The 26,883-nt window shown below is 41.3% G+C and overlaps 2 protein-coding genes across 9 annotated transcripts in view; one reads left to right on the top strand and one right to left on the bottom strand.

Moving 5' to 3' along the window:
* The first annotated feature begins 1,196 nt into the window (after nt 1-1,196).
* Nucleotides 1,197-26,807, top strand: rnf32 (ring finger protein 32). Of its 8 annotated transcripts, XR_003981628.1 has the most exons (9): nt 1,197-1,230; nt 1,730-1,961; nt 2,039-2,181; nt 3,937-4,094; nt 4,820-4,928; nt 8,120-8,287; nt 9,157-9,391; nt 9,517-9,630; nt 9,952-10,705. XR_003981628.1 is itself a non-coding variant. In XM_030397872.1 (8 exons), the coding sequence occupies exons 1-7, from the start codon at nt 1,216-1,218 to the stop codon at nt 9,385-9,387; spliced, it is 1,056 nt and encodes a 351-aa protein (XP_030253732.1). In that variant the 5' UTR covers nt 1,197-1,215; the 3' UTR covers nt 9,388-9,391; nt 26,629-26,807. The 8 variants fall into 8 exon arrangements, 4 of the variants coding, with proteins under 4 accessions (XP_030253732.1, XP_030253731.1, XP_030253730.1 ...); XR_003981627.1 differs by lacking the exon at nt 9,952-10,705 and adding an exon at nt 26,629-26,807 and having other exon boundaries at nt 9,157-9,630; XR_003981626.1 differs by lacking the exon at nt 9,952-10,705 and adding an exon at nt 20,559-21,058 and having other exon boundaries at nt 9,157-9,630.
* Nucleotides 10,704-26,883, bottom strand: part of lmbr1 (limb development membrane protein 1) — a 35,162-nt gene continuing 18,982 nt past the window's right edge. The window contains exons 10-17 of the mRNA XM_030397868.1: nt 25,439-25,528; nt 24,275-24,351; nt 23,690-23,767; nt 18,477-18,550; nt 18,117-18,207; nt 17,455-17,521; nt 13,966-14,127; nt 10,704-13,459 (exon numbers count right to left, since the gene is read on the bottom strand). Of these exons, the coding sequence (XP_030253728.1) occupies nt 13,374-13,459; nt 13,966-14,127; nt 17,455-17,521; nt 18,117-18,207; nt 18,477-18,550; nt 23,690-23,767; nt 24,275-24,351; nt 25,439-25,528 (725 nt within the window). The 3' untranslated portion in view covers nt 10,704-13,373. The remainder of the gene's footprint in view (nt 13,460-13,965; nt 14,128-17,454; nt 17,522-18,116; nt 18,208-18,476; nt 18,551-23,689; nt 23,768-24,274; nt 24,352-25,438; nt 25,529-26,883) is intronic.

Below are 26,883 nucleotides of genomic sequence, written 5' to 3'. Positions count from 1 at the left end.
GGATCCCTTAGCTCACAGCCCAGGTATGAGCAGCTTAGCTTTGTTCAGTGCCTACTCTGACGACAGCTCGGTGAGTCACCTAGACACATAGACTAACCTCCTTTGGTCAGGTTCCAGCTATTCACTGACAACTCCCTGACAATAAAATAATCATTAGTGAGATTGAGATGCAGCACACAGTTTTCAAAGAGCAACATTGTCTTTGCATGGTGATAGAAGGGGATAGACATAGAAAAGAGAAAAACTATTCAGATCCTTTATTTACATGAAAAAAGCAGTACAACAGTTCAAAAATACAATTAAAAGTCTTACCTGAATAAAAATCCCTATTTTTAGCTAAATGTATTTACATATCAGAACCTAAACATGTTAATTGAAAAGGTAATTTTCATTACATTTCAATTTGAATAATACCTCTAGTTCTTGCACTTGTAGGTACTTTTTACAACACTGTTGATCTACAACCATCCATAAATAAAATCTAATTTATTAATCCATCAAGTAACTTACAATAGCACAGTATTCCTCTCTGGGTTTTGGAGTAGTTGTACAAAGACACATAACACAGAAGTACTCGAGTGCAGTACAAATACCTCAAAATGTTACCATGCAGGGGCACAGTGTTGACACTCCCTTATATTCTTCCCTCATATTGTGTTTTACTTTGGTTGATTTATGAATAGGTTACATAGGATATCACTAATTTGTTTTATCTGTGGTGTATGCATTTGTTATTGTACTTGCAACCCCATTCCATTAAAATTTGTTTCAATTCCATTAAGAGAAATAATGAAATATACAGGCCTATAAAATATCACTTGAACAATATGAAAAATAATATTACAAAACATAACTAGAGACACAATTAAGTTTTGATAGGCACTTTAGATTTAAAGTATTATATAATTATCACATAAAGACATCATATGTTTTATTTGCGGACCCACTACTGCTGTAACAAAATAATTTCCCTGTCTGGGATCATTAAAATAATTATATCTATCTATCTATCTATCTATCTATCTATCTATCTATCTATCTATCAAACATATCGACTCTGAATTTATGGTGTTTTTTAGTTTGAAGACAATAACCAATCAGCTAACTGAGAGGTCTCAGCTCAGCCAATGAGAGACAGCGATGAGTCTCTGGCATTGAGCGGGGGCGGGACATGGATTGGTTGCCTAGAAACCGCTCAAACACTACGTTGATAGGATGGCAATGCGGAAGGTTTGGATTGTAGCAGCACTTTGTTTGATTTGTTAAGACATTAAAATGTGCTAATTCGGATAAAAATGAAAGGCAGATATATCGTCAGGGTTTGTTGTTAGACGTACATTTAGACTTTAGACTTTATTCTTAGTTGGTGAGAAAATATAGTGTCGTTAGAGGAACAGAGTGATGTTGTCCTGTTGTCCTGCTTCAGCACCTGCTAGCTTAATAGGGTCGTTAGCAAACAACCTCGAGAGACAGTGACAGTTCAGTTTACATTGAAAGCAATTGATGTGTTTTCTAATTTATGAGTAAAATGGGGGTATATAAAGAAGTAACACACTTATTACTGAAATAGTGAATTATCTTTGACAATTTTTACTTTATCCATTTAACCATGCAGTCTTTTTTTCCTCTATTTTGCTGCTACTACTTTGACAGGGATATAAAGTTTTGTTGTGCCTCATGCATCCCTGTACGTAAATGCAGTGATGAGGATTTGTATCTAATTTCACAGGGTTCGACATCTAAAGCCAGCAACAAGTTGGTGATCAACTCAGTTGCCTTTTATGACCACATCACACGCAGCCTGCTGCAGCAAGGTATCTCACTGTCTGACCCGCTGCTGGGACTGAAAAGGAAAGCGCCCAGAAATCCACAAGCGAGAGGAAGAGCGGAAGAAAGGCGTCTGCAGGGGGAAGAAGATGGAGAATACGTGCTGGATGCTGCTCCACCTCCTTTAACATTGGGTAAAAGTACCATTCGGAGAGACTTTAATTATGCAACCCATGAATATATAACCAGAATTTTTCTCGTTTTCTTTCAGCTCAGAAGCTGGGTTTGGTGGCCTCCCCTGCAGGACGACTCACAGAGGACGAATGGACTCAGGTCAAGGCGAGGTCTATTCAGCAGGGGGAATCATCTCAGCCCTGTGCAGTATGCAGGGAGGAGTTTCTCCTTCAGCCCCAGGTATTCCCCCAACACAGCAGCTACTGTTAATACTCTGTGAGAGACCTCTTTCTTACATGTTTCTAATCTTCTGTCTGTCCTCAGGGAAACCTGTATTTCCGTATACACACATGGACACACACTCACACATACACAAAGGACCCCCCTTCTCTCCCACCTCCCCCTGCAGTTCCTGTATGTTCTAATCTGTGTAGACAACTGTACAAATTTGCCCATACTGCCTTGGAACTCAACTGTGACGTGATGATGTAGCAATCAGTGTGTAACTGTGAGGGTCATTCAGTCTTTTACACCTTTCCGATCCCCTTTTAAGATGCCAATCTCCTCAAGAATGCGGGACTAGAATAGGCGGCCTCACAAAGCAGAGTTGCCATAGATGCACGTGTAAATATTAGTTTGACTCAGGAGGGAAAAAAAAGTTAATTAGAGCCTGCTAACAAGGGAAAGTGACAAGAGGGAATCTTTGTTGATTTGGCATTTTCCTGCAAGCCTTCATATTGTAACAATGCATTTGTGTGCTCCAGTCTTGTGTCACATTCAAGCATTAATATGACAATTAAGAATGCTTACAGCAGCAGTTGGTGTGGACAGAAATATTCTCTATTCAGCTCGTACTATTTCAACACCAACCATAAATTTAGAAAATAAAATGTCCCTCTGCTTTCTATGACATTTTCTTCCCATTCATCTTTTGTATGGCTGTCCATAAACTGTAGCTTGTAGCCTCAAAGCGCTGTGAGAAGAAGTGAAATTTCTCTGTGGTCTAATGGCTTGTTGAGCTCCTGGAAATTGTACACTGCAGGGGGCCCTTTCACTGGTGATGGAGTGTGTTGGTCAGGCCAAAAAACAATGGGAAATCAATATGCCTCCCCCCCTGCCCTCTAGAGATCTGAGTAAACTGGTTTGTGTGCCAAGCCCCATAGCTGTGGCTGTCTCCTTTCAGACGATAAAAGAGTCCCTCTCACAGGTAGAGGGGACTATAGTCCAGGTCCCAGCCGGCCCACTGGGGGTCATGCTGACTCCCTCTGTCCTCTCAGCAAATAACACTTAAGAGCAGATACACACATTCACATACGTGCATGAGTTCACAGAGATTTAGCAGGGCTTAAGGTTCACACCACATGTGCACAGACTGTATACTGTGTTAGAGCCTTCCTGAGCACTTAAAGAAAACCTGAAAACCAATACACGTCTAGCAGCATCCTGTGGAGACAAGTGAAATCTAAACTCTTAAAACTGGAGTGGATGCTGGAGATGAACCGAGTGCAAATTTCTTGGCCAATACTGATTTCTGATTTTTGTCTGACCTGCTGATTCCAATTTCAGCTGATTCTGATTTTCTTTCTTTCTTTCTTTCTTTCTTTTTTAATAGAAAATTGACTATTGATTGATAAAAAATAACATGTGGTAAGATATTTTAATTGCCTGTTACCTAATGTCTCAGTGAATTTTAGCTCACCCTTATTAGCCCTTATATTTACTCAGTGTACTGGTATATCTCAGACTCTTATTGTGAAAGGTAAAAACAGAAGAAGTCTATCTGTAATGTGCTGCAAGTGGCATGTGAGCAGTAAAGACTTTCACGCTGAGCTGAAAGGAGTGCACATATTTTGGGTGAATAACATAAAATATTTAGGTTCTTTCTTTCAGTTCGGGCTGGCAGTCCCACTGGGGACGATGTATGCGTAAATGTGACCGGAAGAATCGGTCGGTCGATTGATAACTTATGTCACTTTTTTTCTTTCTTTTTTTTAGGTGTTGCTGTCTTGTTCTCACGTGTTCCACAGGGCGTGTGTTCAGGCTTTTGAGAGGTTTTCTGGGAGGAGATGCTGCCCGATGTGCAGGAAGGAGCAGTACGAGACACGAGTGATCCACGATGCAGCTCAACTCTTCAGACATCAGAGTGCCACCAGGTACAGGCACTAGACCAAAGAAAAGCATAATACAAACACGTCCAGACATATACACATTATGCATACAGACAATTCGATCTGAGGTCTCACCATGTGAAGGTGCAAACAGCATCTTTTTATCTTTCATTTCAAGGAGCAAACATCCTCAAATGTTCTAATATGTTTTATACTGTATATGATAATAGAGATGCACATTAAGCCGATAATCATTGGCTTGATAATGGGAATTTTAAATTATCGGGCATCAGCCAATAATAAAATTAAAGCCGATAAATAGGGCCCATGATAGAAAGCCAAATTGCTTTAATTGACTCAACAAGCGCAGACGCGTAACATGCAGTTGTGACGCTCGTGTCGTCAAACTGCTGCACCTGGGCAGATCCACACAGTTTAGATTAGTGAGACAGTTTAAAGTTACTTATTATAGGTAAAATCATTCTGCTTGCTTCTTGCTCTCAGTTGGGATCATTTGCCTAAACTGGGCCACACTTGCCATTCTAGTTTTAGTAAAAAATAATGCCATATGATTTTAAATAAATGAAATTAGCTCTACCAAGAAGCTAGTGGCAATCAATAGATATAATATATTCTTCAAATCTCTCTTACGCTTCACTTTCGCCACATTTTTGTGAACCTTTCACCCTAAATTTTTAACAGTTTTGAGTGCATAGTCTCATCATTGTTTTTTTGTTCTTTTTGCATGTATTTTGTGTGTGTTTGTGTAGAATTCAAGCGTGCTGGCGAGGCTATGTTGCTCGAAAAAGATACACAAAATTGAGAAGATCGATATGCCCAAAAGACAAACGGCTGCGACGTAAATTCTTCGAAGAAAAGGTGAGTTTTGACTTTAAATCTGTGATGATCACATCAGAGACTTGTGGTCAATCATGCTTCTTTAGATCACTCTGAGTGTAAATACATTTACATTAGTCTTTTTTTGGCATTTCACTCAATTAACAATTTTGTAGACTGTTTAGTCATTCAGATAAAGCCTGTGACAAACATCACATCTTTAGGGTTGAGATGTGGGTTTCAGAGACTCACTGACCCCACTGCTAACCTACACACACACACACACACACACACGCCCACACGCCCACACCTTCTTCACCTGCTCTCACCCTCTCAAGCTCCTTTGATGCTTTGTGAATCATACACTGTTTGTCCACTAATGTGGAGAGAGTTTTGTGTTTGAGTCAAACAGTCTGGACATTCCATGGCCAACACAAAAGCATGATGTCTCCTGTGCATGTTTGGGTCTGGTCTTCCTTCATCTATCTATGTATGTCTGCTGTGTGTGTGCGTGTGTGTGTGTGTGTGTGTGTGTGTGTGTGTGTGTGTGTGTGTGTGTGTGTGTGTGTGTGTGTGTGTGGCTCTGTTTCTGGGTCAGATGGTAAAGGTTGACGAGGTGAGGTTGACCAGGTTGTTTGGATACCTGACGCAGGTTGTCATTTCAGGCTTTGTTCTCCAGTTCAAAGCTATTAATCATGCAACGACTGCGACTGGACGCGATGGAAGGATTATTCAAAAGTGGCCTCAAGAGGAGCCAGTGGATGGGTTTGTTTGACTCTGAGGCTGTGTTGCCTCCATGGCGGCTCTCAGTAAAAGGGAACATTGCCACCTAGTGAACCTCCCCCAGCCGAGGCCTTGGATGACCGAAGATGAGACTGGACACCAGTTCTCCACACCAAACATCCGTTTATTTCAGAGTCGTCTAAAATACTCGTAGCTCCAACACATGTTCTGTATGCCCAATGTCTTAAAGAACAGGCCCTGTTTATTTCTATGTAGGGTGTTCTAATCATGCGGAGTGCTCCTTCGCTTCAAGGAGGCTGATTAAGTGAAAGTGACAAACGTATGAGGGCCACACTTATAATGTGTTGCAAGGGTCGGAGTGTCCTACCCATCCCCCTGTCAGTCTCTATCATCTCGCCTGTAAACCGTGCCTTTAACACGTCACGTAAACAAAGACAGCATTTACTGAGCCAATTAACTGTGTTCGAACACATTAGGCCGTGTCCGGGTCTAACACGCTCAGGATGGAGTCATAGACGCTGTCAGCCACTTTACATTCAAGTTGTGTGATTCAGTGGTTGTGGGTGGTCATGAGATTGTCTCATGTCTTTTGTCACACTGAGGATGATCTTCAAGAGCTTTGAGCTGCGCAACACAGCGCTGACAGGTCTGATTGACTTGATTTTCAAGGGGAAGACTTATTTGCTTAGCTGACTGTAATGCAAACAGGCATGTTAGTGCCGGGCTGGGACCTGTGTGAGACGGAGCAACCTATTCTTTCAGTTTTGCCCGTGATAGCAGGAGGCAATAAAGCATCTTTGTACCACGAAGCCACAGGTGTTCCCTGAAGAGAAGGGGGAAAAAAAAAAAACCCTCCCACATATCAGGTCAGTTTCAGAAATCTTATCAGCTGATCCCGATGCCCAGCTTTCAATTTTTACTCGTTCCTGAGGTCCGACCCTGAGTCAACACATTAAGGGGGGACACTACCGACATCTAGATGGATTGCCGTGAGATAACACCTCCGCGCTCCACCTCCTCTTCCCCCCTCTGTGTCCTCTCTCCCATCTGCATCTCCTGCCGAGCAAGGCAAAGTTCACCAGAGGCTGTACTGTTTGCCTTGAATGTCGAAAAGTCAGCCAGGCTCATAAAACCCTCCATCCCAATGGTCAACAGTTGTTTAATTAGTGATAAAAGCCTAGCAGTAAAGCAATTCTGATGCCACTTTGACAGGCGTAGGGATGGGGTTTGTATTTGTGTGTGTGTGTGTGTGTGCGTGTGTGTGTAGGTGAGTCATAGATGCAGAAAACATGTACATGTGTGCAAGCAGGTGTTGAGAATAACGCTATTCTTAGTGACATTTTGCAGTACTTTTCCCGGATGCAGTGCAACACATTAATGTAGAGATCATTCTTAAGTAATCGCCAACTAATTAATTCAGGGATTTTTTTCACACAGAAGCCACATAATCCATAGTTTCAGCTTCTCAGTTGTGAAGATTTTGCTGATTTCTTTTCTGTCTTACGCGATAGTGTGAGAAAAAGGAGGGCTTTTATAGACCAAACAATCAGTTTAGAAAAATCAGCAGATTGATTCAACAAATTTACCGTTTTATGTTATCACTTATCAAGTCATTGAACTACTGAAAATGTTTAGGTTCACTTACTCGGTTGTTTTCTCCAGACCTTTCACCCAGATCTCACGGTCTTCCGTCGGTGAAGGCAGTTTGCTCGGTTGTCATGGAGACCGCTCAGTTGTCATAATTTTACTGGGAAGATGCTGTGCTGCTCGCTTTAATTGGTCAAATGCATAGTGCTGTTTAACTTATGCATATATAAATAGCCTCTTCATTGACTGTTGAACATGTTTTGGATCTAAACGCGCTAATGCAGGCGTTAATTGTTGCCTAGCAACAGCTGCTGTAAATGGGAAGAAGACAGATGAGTTCTTGGAGGACAGACACCGGAGAGAAAGTCTTTAAAAAAATCGGTCAGTTTGAGAGTGGAAGATATGACCGGATGGAGGAAAATTGGTTGTTGAAAGACTGAGGTCAAAACCAGAAAATGTCATTAATTTTATTCATTCAGTTAGCAGTTGAATTATACTGTCTGCTTCTTTTCCAACATGAATGTCTAAACGCTGTTTCTGTCCCTTCTTCACTCTGCCTGGAATAACATTATGTTTATTTATCGCTCTAAAAGTAGTCCAGTTTGAACATCCTACGTCTGGAATCAATCTATAAAATACCCAGACAGAAAAAGTGTCAGAGATGCGCGTGTTTCCATGTTTCCCAGCACTATCTTCCTCTTTTTACTGGTTTCCATTAATTCTCCATGTTAGTGGGAGACGTGACTGTATCGATCTGGCTGTTTAACAACTGCACCCTGTCAGCATGCCTCAGCCATTACAATACACACACACACAATTAGTCTTCGCCGACAACACGACTCCATTGTGTATCTGAATGAAACATGCCTCCTTTGTGCCACTAAAATGGTTTTTCTAATTAGTTGCAGGAGTTGAATGACAGCTTTGTCCGATACTGTCACACCGACACGGAGGCTTTTCTGAGTGATATCAACCGCTCGCTGTCATCAAGCAGACGAGTGTTCCAGCAGCTGGAGAGAAAGCACGTCTCCGAACCTCGGGAGAACGACTGGGAGCGAATACAGAGCCAGGTCAGGAACACGATGCACTCTGCTGAACCCGAAGCCACCTCAATCATTAAACAAGGCCCCTTAAAAATATCTAATCCTAGTCTGATTCCTCCTCTCCCTGCCTTGCCTTTTCCTTGACATGTTAATGCTTGCATGGGGACGACAGCATCACAGCTGCTGGATAGAAAGCACACGTCTCTCCAGAGGTGATCATTCACTTTACCAAGTGAATGGCAGTGGGTAGGCTAATAATCCCCCATGTTTACAAAAAACATGAGCCAGTCTGATAATGCACGGCAGGCTTTTCATCGCCTGGACTGCCGCGGAGGAACTGAAAAGACATTAAGATTTGCTGTTCCATAAGGCTCCATTGTTGGCTTTCATTGCAACCAGTACCATTTTCCATGGAGGGGGTGGGGTGTGTGCAAAGAAGATGTCTTTTTTTTTTTTTTTTTTTTTTTCCTTGTTCTTCTTTATCTGGTGTGAAAAGGTTGAGCACAAGGCAGGAGTGGCTCAGCCTTGACATGGAGTATCAAACAGTGAATGTGCTTTCAACACATACCTTGCACCTTTTTCACGGGTGCAAACTCTATAAAGGAGTGCAGCTCGTTATGAAACATTTAACGGCGGGGGCAGATTGGCCCCTAAATACAGGAAGCCGTCTCAGGTTAATCACAGGCAGAGCTGTTGCGTGTGCTGCTTTGTTTTTATAAGGATCACTGATAAACATGTTATCACCTCGGGTCTGATCAAACCTGTCAGTTAGTTGCCAACAGGTTTGGTTCCATAAAATGGAATGGTTGTGGATAAAGTCACTGTTATAACCCCTTATCAACTAGCAAAAATGGTGTAAATATTCCACTTTTATTCCTTGTTTCGTACTGTGACAGGTGATCCACAGAGGCGTCTGGGACTGCCCCATCTGCCTGACTGATTTGTGCAGCCCGAGCCTCCCAACCGAGGGGGACGCGTCCAGCCATCGACAACACAGACCCACCGTTCTTCTGTCCTGTTCTCACGTCTTCCACCAGATCTGTCTGGAGGCTTTTGAGGCCTTTACAACAGAAAGCAGACCTTCATGTCCTGTGTGCAGATCTGTCTACCACAAAAAACTCATCTGACCAGGTACAAAGTAATATTTGTGACCCTTTATTGTAAGCAAGATTATCAAGACCATCTTACAGTGATCACAAGGTTAAAGGAATAGTTCTGACATTTTGGGAAATATGCTTATTTACTCTCTTGCTCAGAGTCAGGTGAAGGAATCTCATGTTTGTGCATTAAATATGAAGCTGGAGCCAAGAGCTGTTAACCTTAAGGCGGCGAGAGTAGACAGTTCATATCGCCGTGTCTCAGCCAGAAAGGTACCGTTAAACACCACAAAGGCAACAGCTATGGCTAGCTTGTTTTGTTCTGTGCTTGTGTGAGATGATCTGGCTCTCCATACCAACAAGTGGTGATAGTCAGTATTTGTCGTTCAAAAAGGGAAACCAGACGTCTGTGGAATTTACAAAATGCAGTAAAGCTGCGCTTGCCCTCCGTTTTCACACTCTCATTCTCGCTCATATAGCCACTTCTAATCGGAAATATGTCTGGTGAAGAGGCAAAGGTGAAAAATATGTAGAAACCGCACAATATGGGTCAAGTCATGGAAACCAAAGTGACAGAGGCTTTTGTTTTTTCAGTTTCTCTTGCTGTGCACCGAGTGATTTTCAACCGAAAAGCCACCAGCGAGGGCCAAATAGTGCCAACCGTCTGACAGCTGACCATTGGCGTGGTGTGTCAGGGCTCTTAGCTTAGCATTAAGATGGGAAGCCAGGGGAAATGACTAGCCTGCCTCACTCCAAGGTTAAGCAATCTTGTCAAAAGGCCCTCTGAAGCTCACTCATGGATAACACATTGTATTTAATTTGTTTAATCCATACATGAAAATAAAAGCAAACATGACATGTTTCTGGTTGTATGGGGAGCTGTAACTGTAACTATATCAGGAGCAGCAACTTCCTGCAGTGATGTTACGGTAATAAACTAATTGGGTCTCGACTAGCTCCATATTCCATACAACAAGCACAGACATTAGAGTGGGGACAATCCTTTCATCTAACTCCTGGTAGGAAATTGAATAAGCACATTTCGGAAATGCCAAACTTCTCATTTAACAGAACTATCAATCGATTTTGATGGCCAGAATGCCACAATAGCCATTTTTCCACCACAGGAACTTTCCTCGAGCACTAAAACTATACACAACTTTTTCTGTAAAATTTGGTCTTTCATACGACGGCAAACTAATTTGGATAATCTTTGCGGGTCTTTAGATCACTGTGGAGGTGTTGAACTATTCATATTCTTAAAGGGTGTAGTTCCTGGGACTGAAAGTTCTTGGTACTTTGGGTGGAAACAGAGCAAATGATGAAATTAAAAGATGTTCACAAAGCATTTTTCTACTTTTATTTGCAAACACACAAACATCAAAATAACAAAACATACATTTAGCAAACTGAGAAATCGTAAAAAATACATTCACGAAACATGTACCAAAATTTACATGCAGAGACCGACTGACATAGACAGAAAAAAAAAGCTGCTTCACTTACACTACGAGCCAACTCTCAACTTTTGAAACCCCCACACAACACAGAGATGTACTGTAAAGGCAACCAGAAAAGCTTGCTTGAATAGAAAATGGCCCTGCGAGCTGGATGATTGTTTTCTTATGGGTTCAACGCTTCCCTCCGAAGTATCACAGAGCCCAGTGTTACCACGTTCTGTGATGGAGCTGCTAAAACAAATCTACCTGGAGCCATTTTAGATAAAGTCGTTCAACCAGATCAAGTCATACATTTATTTTTCTTGTCACTAATTCACCCAGCAGTTAAAATCCTATTTTGCCGATATACTGTATCATCCCTTTCACTTTGCCATATCACTTTGGACTATTTTAGATTTTTCACAGTATTCAATGATCAGCGTGGTCAATAAAATGGCTGTAAAAACACGTTAAATGGTACCTATTGTACCTGAAAATCTACCAAATGTTTCTGCCAGTAAAGTATCAGAAACATGGTCATTTTTTGGGTTCAGGATGGTAACTACTGTATACATGTAGTACTGTATACATTCTCAGGCTCAATTTTCTCATTTGAGCAATTTGCAAGATTTGTGAATGAGTTGTAAAAAATGTTCTTCAGATCCAGTCTTTGTAATGTAGCACTAACCAATGGCAGACAGCTTCGATGTAAAAACATTCCCTGTCCTAAGAAATAAAAGCGTTAAATGCATGTATAAATCTAAATTACCATACTTGCTTTTCTTTTGTCATCATCATGGATACACATGACATCTATAACATCGTAAAAACAACACCATTCGACCAATCAATCGACCCTATCTTAACAAGTGCTCGAGTTTCACGGGTAATGTCAAAATGGAGCCTCTCGCTAGTTAAGAGCTACTGTGGCGACATTCATAGCAGAAGCAATGTGTATGTTATATCTAGCTGGCTTTAGACTAAAAACTCGGTGGCGTACAGGGGGTCACAGTGGAACTGTCTACAGACAAACAATGTGCATGTACACGTGTACATGCACATTAACAAATAACACAGAACAAGAAACAACCTTAACACTAAGCCTGCGAGACGCTTGTCGTATAAGGCATTTAAGGTGGTTCTGGAGACAAAGAACATCACAGTTCAGAAGATTATGCAGCAATACAACAACATGTAAATGGGGCCTGAGTCACCAAGTTTTTCCTTCTACTGGCTGCAAATTTTTTCCACTCAAGCATTCTGTTTGTGAAGACTGGTACAGGTTTGCATTAGATGTAGGTGTTTATTAAAAAACTATGTACAACAAAATACAGATTGCTAAGTGAGTCAGACCCTCCGTGGGCTCGATGAGAGCCCAATATTTACATCCAAACAATGCAAAAAGAGTTATGAAACACAATAGAATATGTACATGTAAATACAACATTTACAAAAATGACAAAAGAAACTGAGAAATATTTCTGTGCCCTGTGGATTTAAAGATTTTTTTTTGGGATGAGCAAAAACATTTTCTTACCATGTGCATAATAAAATTTTCAGCTCCAGATTCACTAAAGCATTCTTCTCGTTGGAGCTGAAGTGAATAAAGCTCCCATATAGATTCCCATTTGTAGAATAGCTCAAGTCTAATCTAGAGCACCTAAAAAAAGTTCTTAACCTACTTCATACAAACTACTGACATCATCAATAAAGTTAAAGCACAGTTCATTAAAGCCAAGTAAAAATGACAAATGACAGCAGGAGTGTTAAAATCTGAGGTGCCGATGCATATAATGTGATTGTATTGCCGTGCAGGTTCATGTTCTGGTTGTGATGAGTGTGAATGAATGACTTTCTTTCATGCTTCACAATATTTTCACATTTTGAGCTTAAATCAAAAATGACAAATGGACACCTTATCATGCCTGTATCAGTCCACATAACGCTCAAAGACCAATGTTAAGAGACCATAAACTGCAAATGCTTCATCACCAACACCATTTACCGCAGACATACTGACATTAAAAATGAGTCTAGCTGGATTGTGGGGGTCTATTTACTATACTGAGTACAGAGGAGGAGCAGAGTGATGGAAGAGAACCCACTGCCTTTTAGTTAGACTTACTAAGACTTTGAGAAAAGACAGAAGGTGCAGTGTTTCACCTGCTCTAGTGCAGTGGTTGTACAGGGACAACAAGAGCGATGCTAGGGGGAGAAGGAAGAGTACCCCTGAAGCAAGAGATGTGTGGTTTTAAAGTCACAGTCGCGGTTGAGGTCAACATCAAGGTCACTGCAGTGATGCCAGTCTATTTCACTCCTCGGTCTCATCCCTGGCTCTGTCCCAGCTTCCATCTGAGACGCAGAGGATGGAATGTCACGAAGCTAAATTGCTCTCAGCCTCCATTTGCAGCATCCGTCAGACACTGCCTGGGTTTATTAAGTTCCTTCCAATCCCTTTCACCTTTCAGCAGTCAGGCAGCACTGTCGAAATCTCCCTTTGGCTGTGCTAAGGTGTGTGTGTGTGTGTGTGCATGTGTGTGTGTGCATGTGTGTATGTGTGTTGATCTATCGTCCCTTTCACAGAGTTTTCTGATGCCCGTTGGCCGAGAGCTTCCCAGATTCAGGGTCTGTGGGGCTGTTTGACAGTTGCAATTTATCCAGACCTGGGCAGGGGGAGATAAGGGAGAGAAATCTCATTAAAAAGCCTCAGACTTTCACTTAGACAGAGGTATTGATGTGCTTTTTCTTCCCTCAGTGCCTCTGTCTGACATTTTCTAACCCTATCCCATCCTGTGTATCAAACATCCCGGGCCTGTCACCACAAGCCTTTGAGACTAGCCCCATCCTCTGTCACATGTCAGTCCCGCAGCACATTAGATCTCACTGCAATTTCTTCCATTTTGTCACTCGGGGTTGTGCTGTCTGAGAGGAATAAACATTATCTCCCACCAAAGCCACAGAGTAGGATGTGTGCTGTCAGTGTTTCAGACCGAGCCTTTGTGGATATAGAATTGGGAGGAAATTGAGTAGTCAAAGTCTTATTACGAAATAAATTGCTTTATATTCTTCAGCACGTAAAACATTGCAGGACACTGAATGACTATGCAATTATTTTGTTGTCGTATATTACCAGGTGCCGATTAGTGAAAAAACAAACAGGTTAATTTACCCAAGGCCTTCAGAAGCTCTTCCCGGACCGCCGAGGTGAATTTTCGCACAAGACAGAGCGTTGTCACGACTGCAAACAGCAGGTTGTATGAAAGAACGATGTAAAAGTTTCCCAGCCAATTAAACCTCCCGAAGTCTCCCAAGAGATCAAACCTGGTGATACCTGTGAGGGGAGCAGAGATACAAGTCAAATTACTGGGTTAGAAAAGCAAGTTGACACTCACACACTCGGACAACATAATTACTATTTCGGTCTGACATTCTGTCTGCTGTTAAAGCACTTTGAGAAGAGTCTCTCTCTCCAGTGGTCCAATAAGTAAAAAAGGCTGAATCAGAGAACGATTTCATGTGTATGACAGATATAATCTCAGCATGAAAAAACAAATATTAAAAACTGTGTGACCCTGATTCATAGATACTTGTGTTACACTTTAGGTCCAGGAACAGTCTTACTTGCATCGTGTCCATTTATCTCTTTTACTGTTTGAGTCTCATTTGTCCAAAATAAAGTGGTGCAACAAAAGAAAGCCACTCCCATTTCTTCCATAGAATCACGGTCACCTGTACACACATCCACCTGAGTCAGCCGCTGTCTCTTTAAAGAAACATGCACCTGCTTTTTTTTCTCCAGTGTATTTAATATCTATGTTCCAGACAATGCTGTCAAGATTTATGTCTCTTATTTGTGACTAAAACAAATCTGCTCCAGCTTAAACAAACAACCACTGATCCACACCGCACTGCAAAGTTTCTGCTTATTTTCATCACTTGACTGTCTTAGTCTGCAGTATTGTAAGGGCCGTTCCCTGTGGAATATGAAAGGATGGGTGACTAAGTATAGCAGCAAAGGTTGGTATGCAGGTGGACTTCATCTCTCTCCAAGGACCTTCAGACAGAGATAAAGGAGCAGTTTCTCCTGCAGGCTCCTCTTAGCGCCACATTGCTACAGCATTTTCAGACCATCTGTCACAGCTGCATCAAAAGCCATCAACACCACAGTTTTTACTGCTCAATATAATCTGGGTGTTTGTGCCAATTAATTTAGGGATATAATCAAGCTTTCAAACACCCTATGTGTACAATTATATCCAATGTAACTAATGGTATTAATGTCTTTTTTCAAATGTAAATTTTACATGCAACATCACTGCATCAATATGTAACATTTAAGAAACACAGTAATCTGTGTAGAAATTCTGTTCAGCTGTGGCACATAGGAAGAGCACAAGTCTATATACATTCTACTTCCCCTGTAACATCTTCACAACCTCTGTCGTCAATTAGATTGGGCAATCGATTCAGTGTCTGGAGAGATGTATTTACAGCCGCAGTAAGCAGTTTGCAAGCATCAAGGACCTTTAACAAAATTGCCTGTGAAGACACAGGGAGAGAGATGATGGAGACCCCAGTCGATACAGCTCGTCACTGTGGTCTGGCTACATCCATTTCTAATGCCAAAGGTTTTGATCCTGGTTTGGTAATTTGAGAAAATCTAATTGGGGGTAAAAAGATGCTTGGCATTTGAAATGTCAGTAGTAGAGTCAGAGACATTAGCATGCATTCAGGAATCATAGACCGGATTCATCATTGTTGTACAGCACAGTGAGATTATGTTCTTTTGTAAGTAGGAAAAAATTTATATTTTTAAATGCATCACTATCTTCTTTTTATCTCTTGGTTCAGAAAAATACATGATTGGAAATCTCAAAACAAAATATTAACATTATGATCACTGTAACAATTTTAAAATCAGGCTTTACATTCTTTATGATTGAACCAACTGGGTGGTGAAACGTAACTGATGTAAACATGTGCATCTTTACATTCAACGCATACTTCCCAAAACAACACTCTTAAGTAAAGTACACTTTTTACTCTTTTAGCTATTTTTTTGGTCTCTATTGATTTCCGAGGGAAACATGTGGCACTTCAGCTGCTAAATGTTTCACTATGTTCACTGTTTTCTGAGTGTTTTTCTTGCTTTTAGACAAGTCAACAAGCTTAAACTTGTGTTTACACATCAAGAAAATCAGATGATAGAAACATCCGTACTTGAGACAGAATGAAACAAGAGTGATTTTCTAGTTTATTCTGTGAGTTTAAATCAAACTCACTGGTTTCCAAAGTGCCTAAACTATGTGATAAAGTTCAACCACTAAACATAAAAACACCTCCACCTGTAGTTACCAAATAACAACTATTCCCCATGTACAAACTGTTTGCATTTGATGTTAACACACGTTGTCGCTACATTATTAAGATAGACAGACTTTAGCCTACTTTCTGTGCTGTGGTACAGTTACCCATTCTCGTGTACAGTGCGTTTTCCACACTGACACACTCACAAAAAACACCTTACATCTACACACAAAACCCTTTGTTATCTTTAACATCTCACTTTGTCACACTCAACTCTACGCATGTTTTATTTCTTCACTGGGAGGCCGTTTCCCTTCAACTCTGTCTCATGCATTTATTCCTTTTAATCTATTCAGTGTCACAAAGCAGAACCTGTTGATATTTTGTAAAGCTCCCAATGAGTCACTGTATGCTCACTCCGTCCCATTTTCCCCACTCTGTTGGTCTCTCACACACACACACACACACACACACACACACACACACAGAGTGGAGCTATTTGAACAGCTGTGCTCTGCACTCTGCATGTTTATTAGTGCCATTGTGATGGTGCTACTCCTGTCATTTTTACCCCTTCACCCTGCACTCCTTTCTAATGCCACTATGGGAAACTATAGGAGAATTCATTTTGCTAACTTTAATGATCTACTGTCGGTGGGAGCACTGCAAGCTGTTGGTGGGAAGAGGCCTTCGATCTTTCTGGTCGCTCTGACATCTCTGAAAATTCATTTCAACCAAGATTTGTCTACAAGAAATAGTTTCAGGAAATATCTTTTTTTTTTTCTTGCCAAGAGTTCAATAAGAAAATCAATGCTACTCGTGTCTTTACGCTAAATATGAGGCTACAGCCAACAGGCGGTTAGCTTATCTTGGCATACAAACTTAAATAAAAGGTAAAACAAATAGCCTGGCTCTGTCTAAAGAAGCACGTTCTTAGAAATGTCTTCAATTCATTTTATAAATAGTGTGCCTTAAAAGCCATTAGGTAGTCTTAAATTTGCTAGAGCTGCAATAATTAGTTGATTAATCAACTAGTCAATCGAAAGAAAATTGCCATCCAATTTGATCATCAGTTTAATGTTTTTTCTTTCTTCTTAATTTTTCAAACAAAAACATCAATCATTTGCTGGTTGATGTAAGAATTTGCTGATTTTCTTTGTCATTTATCATGGTAAGTGAAGGGGTTTTAGATTGTTGGCTGGACAAAAGAAGCAATTTAAAGGTGTCCCTTTCGGCTTTGGAGATCTTATATTTTATATTTTTTATGGACAGAATGATTCATCTGGAAAATAATCTGCAGATTAATCAATAATGGAAATTATCCTTAGTTGCAGCCAGGGTCTGTACTCACCAAGAGTTCTGGACATCACTGGCAGGGCGGAACTCAGGACCAAGATGGATACGCAGCAACCAATGATCTACAAATCAGAACACATCAAACTTCAGATCTCTTAGCATGTACCGTACAGTTTTTAAGGGAGGAAACTTACAAACATGATGTGCCCACACATACGCACACACCACTTGATGTTAAATTGGTTCCACATATTGTACAATTAGTACGTCTGAAGTTGCTCATTACCAGGTTCTCTCTGTTGTCCTTTCAAGCCCTTTCACTGGGGCGTCATGGCTAGTTAACAAGCCTCACCACTCCCAAACTCATTACCAAGTGAATAGGTGCCACTATGGGCCAAACAGAGCACACATCCTCCACCCCCCCTCCACCACCCCCAAAATACCCCACTCTCTCTCTGATGTACAAGAAAGGAGCTTGCACTTTGTCAGTGTTTGCGCAACCCACAAACAAATATTGGACAGATCAACTAAAGCCATTGAGGGGCCCTGAGGAAAACATTAGTGAGCAGTAGGAGTTCTGACTAGAGAGGAAGGTGGGAGAGAGGAGAGGAAATGGATGAAACACAGGGGGTCTCAAACACATCAGCACCTTAGGAGCAATCTCAGCACCCTTGCCCCCACTTCACCTCGCACCCTGTCCTCCCATCCCATCTTTACCGTTGTCATGGTTGTGTCATCCTTCCTGGGAGTGAGAACCTTAAAGCCTCGCAGGCTGTAGAAGCCAACGACAGACGATACCATCAAGTAGCTGTTCAGCAAATCAATCAAGGACCAAAAACACTTCTGAGCTGGTAGAAAAGCTGCTTCAGTCATCTTCTTAAGCATCTCAACTCTGCACCTTTTCAGCTAAAATAAAAAGGTGACGAAACAGCACAACGTGTTTTCCGGAAGATGTCCGGCTGAACTATGTCCTGGGTAAACAAAGCTGGCTTGACAATGTTGCTCTTGGCCATGGAGCATGCCACTTCGGCCACAGACAAAAAGTGGGTGGGGGTGGGGGGGTCACTGAAAGGATACAACATGAGGATGATCTCAAGCGCCGCCTGAGCCACGCCAAATGTGGACAGGGAGGTGTTCCCAATTCCTCGGTCCTGGAAGACGGAAGACACAGACAGAAAACTGGGTTATTCAATGTCATCACACACCAATCTTACATAAACACATCACAAATATAAAAAAAGAGGGGAAAACGACAGCACTGCAGGCAGTTGCACACATATGCAATTACAGAAATCCTGCAAAGTAAGTACGCGGTGCATGAAGAATTTCCCCACTTGAGAAAGACAGAATCAAATTGGCTAAGTAATGAATGGAACAAGATGAAAGAGGCTCTTTTCAAATCACTGTCGATCATACAATATGTGAACAGGTGTTCAAACAAAAAAGGCACATTGCTTACGGTAAGAAGAGTGTACTGGCTGAAAGCGCGCCAAAAACATAAAAACAACAAAACAAATACTTCAGCAAACACACTAGGCGTACGCCCCCCCCCCCTCCAACCCTGAAGGTCTTTTGAAACTGGAGCAGGAGAAAGACATACATCTACATATGCTGCACATACCAAGCATCTGTTTTTTTCAAATGGTAAATATTTGCTTTTCTCTGACTTGAATTCAGAGTTTAATCCTCCGAAGGATTGGTGTGTGTGTGTTGTATGGGGCAACTTACATTACTATACATTATGTCCACAAGTTATACGTGACCAGAGACTGCTCACTTTTAACGTATACATTAAAAAAACCACACTTTTCTTTTTTACAGTTTGAAGTTGCTGTATATTTAGATCTTTCGATACATGAAGATTAGAAATGTATAGTATTTTCCTTATGGCTATACAGTATAGTCTACAATGCTCCTATCCCTGTATCAAGTGTACATAGCTGAATAGATTCAATACACAATATATTTGTACAGCAGTGCAATTCAAATACCTTGCCATACCAATGCATGACATCAATGTACATAGCGATGTGCACATATACAGTATGTACTATTCTCACCATAACAATATATACAACATTTACACAGTATATATTTAGAGTGGTCCAAGTTTTAACTTTATTATTTATGTTTTTATATTCTATTTTATCTCTTTCTTACCCACCTTGAGTGTCCCTGTCTTGATTTGTTTTGTTAAAGAGCCTGAAGAAAAAAGGAAAGCCTGGCAGGTTGTTTCATGCCTTTTTATGCAACTGTCATCCCTGTGAGAGCTTACTGCAGAGCCATGGTGCAGTGCTCTTTCTCTCTTACACGGGGAATTAGCAGACAGCATCTGATGTAATTTATTAATGGAGGGAGGGCGGGCATGCATTAAGATCGTGTGTGTGTGCACTTGCAATATGAGTGTATGTGCGCGCACACGCTCAGGACAGCTAGCTTTCACAGTACGCCTCCTTTCAACTCTTACTTCTTTTCATTCCAGTAGCAGGAAGGGTGATGGAGAGTGTGCTTGTGTGTGTCAAAGGAGAGGGAGGGGTCGACGGAGGGGGGGCTGGTAGAATTGTCTGTGCTGCCTGCCACAGCTCCTTCAGCAGACACATGCATTTGTTGCTTGTAAGATTAACACCTCGCAATACCTGCGCTGGCAAGGTCGTCAGCGTTGTACCAACACACAACTGTGCCTCAAGTCCTGACCATTTGACCTCAAGCAGGTCCCTTAAAACTATAATATGTAACATTTCTGCACTAAAATGTCGAAAAAGGACTAGACTTTTGATGTATTGCCAACAATGTTCAAACCCAGAGATATACATAATCTTACTCCAGGTAACTTTGCATTTTCTTTGTTTGCCTGTCGCTTCCACTTCCAGGGTCAGAGAGTGAAGAGGGAAGTTGGCTAATGTCACTAAACATGCCGTGAATAAAACTTAAAAACGTGACCTTATCTGTGAACATTTCACCAGGAACAGCTACACAGCATATGTTCTTAAATTGCTTTATATTGTTCACTGAGTTGTAGGCTATGGTTTAGACTAAGAGACTGGCATTACTTGACACAGAGAGTACCACATTAGTGTTGTAAAACCTTTCTGCAGTTTTGGAACATCCATAATGTCTGTACTTTCTCTCTCTCTCTCTCCCTCTTCTCTCTGACAACAGGCTGACACGAACATACTTTTAAAAGGCCTTATCCAAAGAGAAAAAGAACTATGTTTCTAAAACAGTGCGATATTTAATGTTTACTACAGTCATTCTGCTGTTCTCTGCTACGAGCCAGGAAAAGGTTTTCCTCATTGTCATTTAAGAGCCATGTTATATTTATCTTTAAATAGAATTCTATCATTTTATGCCCTAACCACAACCACAAACACCCCGCCAGCATTCACTAAATGTTCCCCTAGTGAGAATTTGAACCCCCAAGATATTGAAAGCAGTATATTGTCTTTGACTGTAAATACCCTGCTACGTTGATACCATGGATGTATTACCAAAACCGGACAGCACTTTCCAAGATGGGTCTCCATCAATAAGTTTCTCATGACCCATAGAGCATGCACACTCAAGTCTTTTATGTACATTTGATACCTCCTCTGGCTGAGTTGACTAAATGCTTGTTGGATCTGTGCACACATGAACATGAATAAAATACTTTACAGATATGGCTCTACTGGACTTTCCTGATTTCATTGAACCAAATAATCAAATTATGGTGAAACAAAGTTTTTTGGGGGGCCATTTGTGAAGCTTTCAAAAAAGTGTTCTGTTTTACAGCTGTTCCTTTTGGTGTGATTTAGTTCTGGTCTGTTTGGGTGTCTACTATCACAGATATCCCCATAGCTCAGCGTTGTTTCTCAGGACACAGTTCATATCCCGTTTTTTCGATGAACATACAAAAGACCCATTTTTCAAAAAGCAACTGACCCTAAGATCATCAGTGCATTTGCCAGAAGAGGCTTACCCTGATCCTGTAATAAAAAGACTGTATAGTGTTTTTGTACATATTGTTTGCTCAAAAATCTCACCTATTGTTACAATATATTTAATCATTTAATTAATACAAACTCTCCATTTTGGAGTCTGCATTTCTCCTGTCTGCATGGATTCCCTCCAGGTATGCCGGCTTCCTCCCACAATAAAAAGACATTTAGGTTATTTTAATTGTTTACTCTAAATTGCCTCTAGGTGTGAATGGGAGTTTGTTTTACTCTATACGTCAGCCCTGTGGTGAACTGGCAACCTGTCCAAGGTGTAACTCAACTTTCGCCCAATGTCAGCTTGGACCCTGCTCAAGCTAAGCAGTTACAGATAAAGGATGGATTAATGGGAGTAATTGAAGTGATGAGTTGTGCTATCTGTTCTTTTTAGCCATAAAAGTTTCATGTATTTCATTCCACTTCATCTTGCCATAAAAACGTCAACATCATTTATCCAATTTTTTTAACAGTACAGCTACAGACATTTATGGCTAAGGAGTGGAACAACGTAGTCCCAGAGGTACATTCACTCTTACAGCAAGACCATCTTGTCAAATTGTTCCTTATTTGAGGGATCAGTTTCCAGTAATTACTTTTAAATAATAAGCTAGAGGCATGATGACAATGTTGAGATATTTCAACTGTAATGGAATTAGGCAAGGCGCTAACCTTACAGCATCACAGGTATAGATAAGATTAATTCACATTGTTTATCATGGTCAGCATGGACATTTCTCACATTAATATTCACTCAAAAATAAAAGTTTAAAGGTCAAAGCAAAGAGGAAAGTCTGAAGGTGCTGTTATGCAAGTCTGTGATTTGCATTTAAAGTAGGGCAACTTTAGTGGGGTGAAAATTGTGGTCCAGTTGCAGCTAATTGTCCATTTCACAAAATACAGTGTCAAGTGTGGTTGCTACCAAAGAGGAGGGCCTGCAGTAACAATTTTATTGGTCCCTCTTAGTGCGTGTTCATCAAGCTGTAAAACACCGTGTCCTTTGACAGAGGCAGCTCAAGTTCCCCTCCTCCTCCCCCATTCTACAGTATCCCCTCATCTCCATCCACCTGCTTCTCCTCCGTGCTCTTTCTCTTCTTCTCTCCTTGCTCCTCATCATCCCTCTCCACCTCCATCCTCTCTTATGTGAAGGCAAATGGGGCACTGCTCAGTATGCTAAGGACTACGGCGGGATGCTTAGTAAGAAGGGAAGACAAACATTGACAGGGCACTTCCATTGTGCTCCCCCCCCCCACACAACAATCACTGCATCGGGGCCTCATTTGACTTTCCCACAGTCTGAGTCTCTTTGCTCCGGCTGTACCTCCTTCAAACCTCATACAAGTCACTCTTTCTCTACTTCTTTATATCACTTTTTCTCCCCTGTGCTTATCCCCTTCCAGACTGTGTGCGGGTAACTGCGAGGGAATTTTCATGTCAGAGAGTTCTACAGCTGGAGGGTAAGGTTAACGGGGTGGATAGATGGATATCATATCAGTATCGATTGTTTTGGAGGACGAGACCCCCTAACCCCCTCCCCTCGTAGTGCTGTGAGATCAGAGGTGTGGCATCCATCCAGCTTAAGAAACGCGTAAACCATTTAGTGGGGCCATGCTGTCAGGAAGGACAGCTTCAAGCTGCATGACAAGTGTAATTTGGGGGATTTTCTGCGATGCGTCATGCCAAAGAAAACATCTCTGCTCAATAAAATAATTGGAATGTCGAGGGCAGCTCTGTCAGTTGCCCGCGAGATGCAAAATGAAATGAGGGAGAAATAGGATACATTATGTTGCCCCCTCTCAGACAAGAATGCAACCGCAAACGCACATGCATCTTGAGCACGCGCACACACGCACCTCTGTCACTGCAGATGAGATGAGATGAGATAAGGGGAGCTTAAAACACATTGCATGTTAGGCGGAGATGAGAATCTCTGAGAGCCATTCCACACTCTGTTGGGCTGCCGCACAGTAAGAGCCCTTCACCTGGCCCTGACTGCATTTGCAGGGAGGGAGGAAAAGCAGCTTATTCACACACTGTGGACTTGAGACACGTAGCGAGCTCATTGAATCTGCACACTGCTGTGAAATGACTTTCAATGAGCTTCCAAAACAAAACCAGAGGCACAACGCTGGGGTCTGATTAACATCTGGTCGGGCCTTTTCTTCCAACATGCATCTGAGCACATCCGGAATTTGATTTATGTCTCCGCCAGGAACATGGCAGGTCTGATAGGCAAGCTCTTCTGCAGTTTACATTCTGGGCGTGTGTGTGTGTGTGTGTGTGGGGTAGAAATGTACTTCAGTTAGACGGTAGGCTTACTGTGGATCCCTTGGGCATGGCAGTCTCATCCACTAGAAGGTAGAGGATATTCAATGCCACCATAAGTACTGAGATTGTCTGCAGACAGAGAGGAAGATAAAGATTTGTTTACACATGGTATAGTTATAAAAAGATCGACCAAATCCTTAAATATCCGGCACCATGACATAATTGAATTGTGGGAGCCTTGCTGATCCGTAAGTATGGAAATGCATAATAACCATCTTGTGATTGTAAACTGTTCCCACATTAAGCTTCTCAAAGCCTGAACAATGTGGGGTTGTTTGATGCACGTGCCATGCCTCTCACATGGCCTTTCTTGCTTTATCCAACAATATCAGACAGCATAAATAGTATTCCCGCACTATAATCTGTTGAAAATCACAGTTGTTGCAGGTGGCTATTCAGAATGGTCTTAAACAGCTATTAAACAAAAGTAGTTTCCACACCCAGACTCTGTGGGGAAACTGTGAGAGGATGGGGTTTGATGTACAGGGTGTTAGTCCCAATGGCCACCAGCCAGGCTGTGTACGCCATGAGTAAACAGTTTGGGCTTAATGATAGGTCAGTCTCAGCAGCACTCACCGTTCCTGTGAGCAGGATCAGCATCACTATGGGATACAGCAAGTTCTTCTCCCAACCTGATGCTTTCTTTCTTCTCTCTGAGAAGAGATGAGAGAAAATATGAGGTTAGTCTGAAGAAATATATCCATAAGCAACTTTTTAATATCCAGAATGAGCTAAACCCTTCCATTACAAACCACTTTCCACCCCTTGTTAATTACTGTTCATCAAAGACAACTACTGAAACCTCAAGCCCTCTGGCTTGATTTACAGGGTTTGTACAGCTTGGTTTGGTAAAACATATGAGTGTGTGTATCAGACACAATCTCACCTCTCATCACAACCATCCCCCCCTCCAGGTAATATACACTTCATAACCTTCAAAAAAAATTTAGTTCTTCCTCTTTAATTAGCCACACTCATCATTGCCTTAATTAGTGGAAACAATAATAAATCTTGGATAAAAAGAAATGCAACAAAATTAATTTGGTGATTTATGTTTTGGTCAGAACAGGTGCGTGTGCGCATGATGAAAAATAATGTGCTTCGTTCTTCCAAGCCAGATGAAACATTCGTTCTTCCAAGCCAGATGAAACATAAAGTTTGTATCTTCCATCTTCCTCCTATTTCAACAGCTTATCAGTCATGTTTGTAGACACTGCCGACAGCTTTTAGACCACATGGCACTATATCTTCTGTTATGGACATCTACGGTCCCCTTATAGTGTGTATCTGACTGCCCTCTAGTCCTTGCCATATTGACTTTCTTTCTCCATTTCCAACCTTGTTAGTCCTCCTTATTTTCAAAGTGCACCCACCCTGCCTGCCCGAGAAGTTTGCCAAGTGCACTTTATATGCACCATCCTTCTAAATTAATGACATCACTAAAAGGCTTGCTACAATATAAAGTTTGCATCTTGTCCAATATCCTAAGTGCCTTTGTGCTCTCCTCCCTCCCACCCTGCTCCCCAAAAGGCTCGGGGCTCATTTATAATATCCTAAAATGGATGGAAAATTATCAGGCAGTTCTGGTCCAAGTCCAAATTAAGAAATTAAGGCAGACGGGGAGAAAGCAGCTGCCTGTCAGCAATATGTAAAAAGCAAACTTCTTGGCATATATTTCCATGGTAATTCAAGGTCTTAAGACAAAATATATCAAACCTGTCACATAATACAAATACTTACCCAATTTATTTCTCTGATTCCTGACATTGTCCAGTTCTTTGTTGAGCTGATGAGTAACGCTCCCTCGAGTATAAGCATGAGTAGATGATCCTGTGGAAACAGAAACCATTGAAATGAAGGAATAATGCAAGTAACAGTAGTTTTTTTTATAATCAATAAATCTGCAGATATTTTTTCAATGACTGGATTAATAATCAAAGAGGCTCTGTGGACCTTCTGTGTTGTGTCTTTTATGTTAGCGGGCTCCTTTTCTAAGCTAACGTTATCTACAGTTGCTCTCTGTTAGCGGAGCAGAAACAAGGCACACAGGAAAGTATATTAAGTCACAGAAAATCAGACCGTGGATTCACAAAGAAATCCACGGTCCAGTAGCATTAACCAACCTAATCAAATCATTCACAGGCTTGTATAGGCAACCGAGAGAGAAGGAGAAGTTCTCATTTTTCATGTCGCATTACAATCCGCTCACATATGGCCAATAAAAAAGTGATGCATGTAAGTTGCTACAAATTGTTACCCTTTAAGTCTATGAAATGTCACAAAATGATAAAAATGCCCATCCCAAGTTGTAAGGTTCGTATTTTGTCTGTCCAACATTCCAAAATCCAAAGTTATTCAGTTTAAAATGTTCAAAGAAAATAAGAGCATTGTCATATCTGATAAAATGTTCAACTTGAACAGCTGAATCAATCCTTAAAACAGCGAATTCAGTTTTTGTTGATCAACTGAGTGTTTCAGCCATAATGTTTAAGCAAATCCCAACTAAAGCACCACTTTTCTGATATGTGATATGTACACAGCATCTGACAGGCCACTTAAACTCTTCACTCAGTTGAAAAACAACAGTATTTCTTTTGACATTTCTCACACACTGAATGCATCAAATCAGAAAAAATAGAAGATGAAGTCCTAATTAAGAGGATGTTAACTTCTCACAGTACTTGTCTTACCTGAGGATAATGATATTTGACTTATCTTTATTAAGAAAGCCCATCAAAACAAGTAATCCCTCTCAGAACACAACAATGTGATCTCAAACAAGTAAAAATAATCTCTTGTGTCAGGAGCTGTCTAGCACATGCCGCAACTGGTTGAGTGTGCTGAAGAAGACAGCAAGGGATTCTCCAGGAAAACCACAAGGCCGGCTCATTTAAGGCTAATTTATCTATTTTACTCTGTTTTCCTTCCAGCTCGACGCACTAGCGTAGAGGCCCCTCAGAGCCAAAGTGGAAGAGTATCCATTTGCATCCCCTGGGGTGATTGGCAGATCAAGACCAATTAGTTCAGTGTTACACCGTTACTAGCGTGCAATAAAAATACCATCTTTCATCTTTGTTACAGGAGTGAAAGACCAATCACTTTGATCAAACCTTTTTCTTCCCTCTGTTATTACGACACGCCCTGTCTGGATGGCTTTAAGTAGGCAGGAGAGGTGAGATAGGCGG

Source organism: Sparus aurata, chromosome 19 (assembly GCF_900880675.1).
Source record: "Sparus aurata chromosome 19, fSpaAur1.1, whole genome shotgun sequence".
In the NCBI taxonomy this organism is placed as follows: domain Eukaryota; kingdom Metazoa; phylum Chordata; class Actinopteri; order Spariformes; family Sparidae; genus Sparus; species Sparus aurata.
Note: the sequence above shows the minus strand (reverse complement) of the source record. Positions and strands in the feature narration are given on the sequence as shown.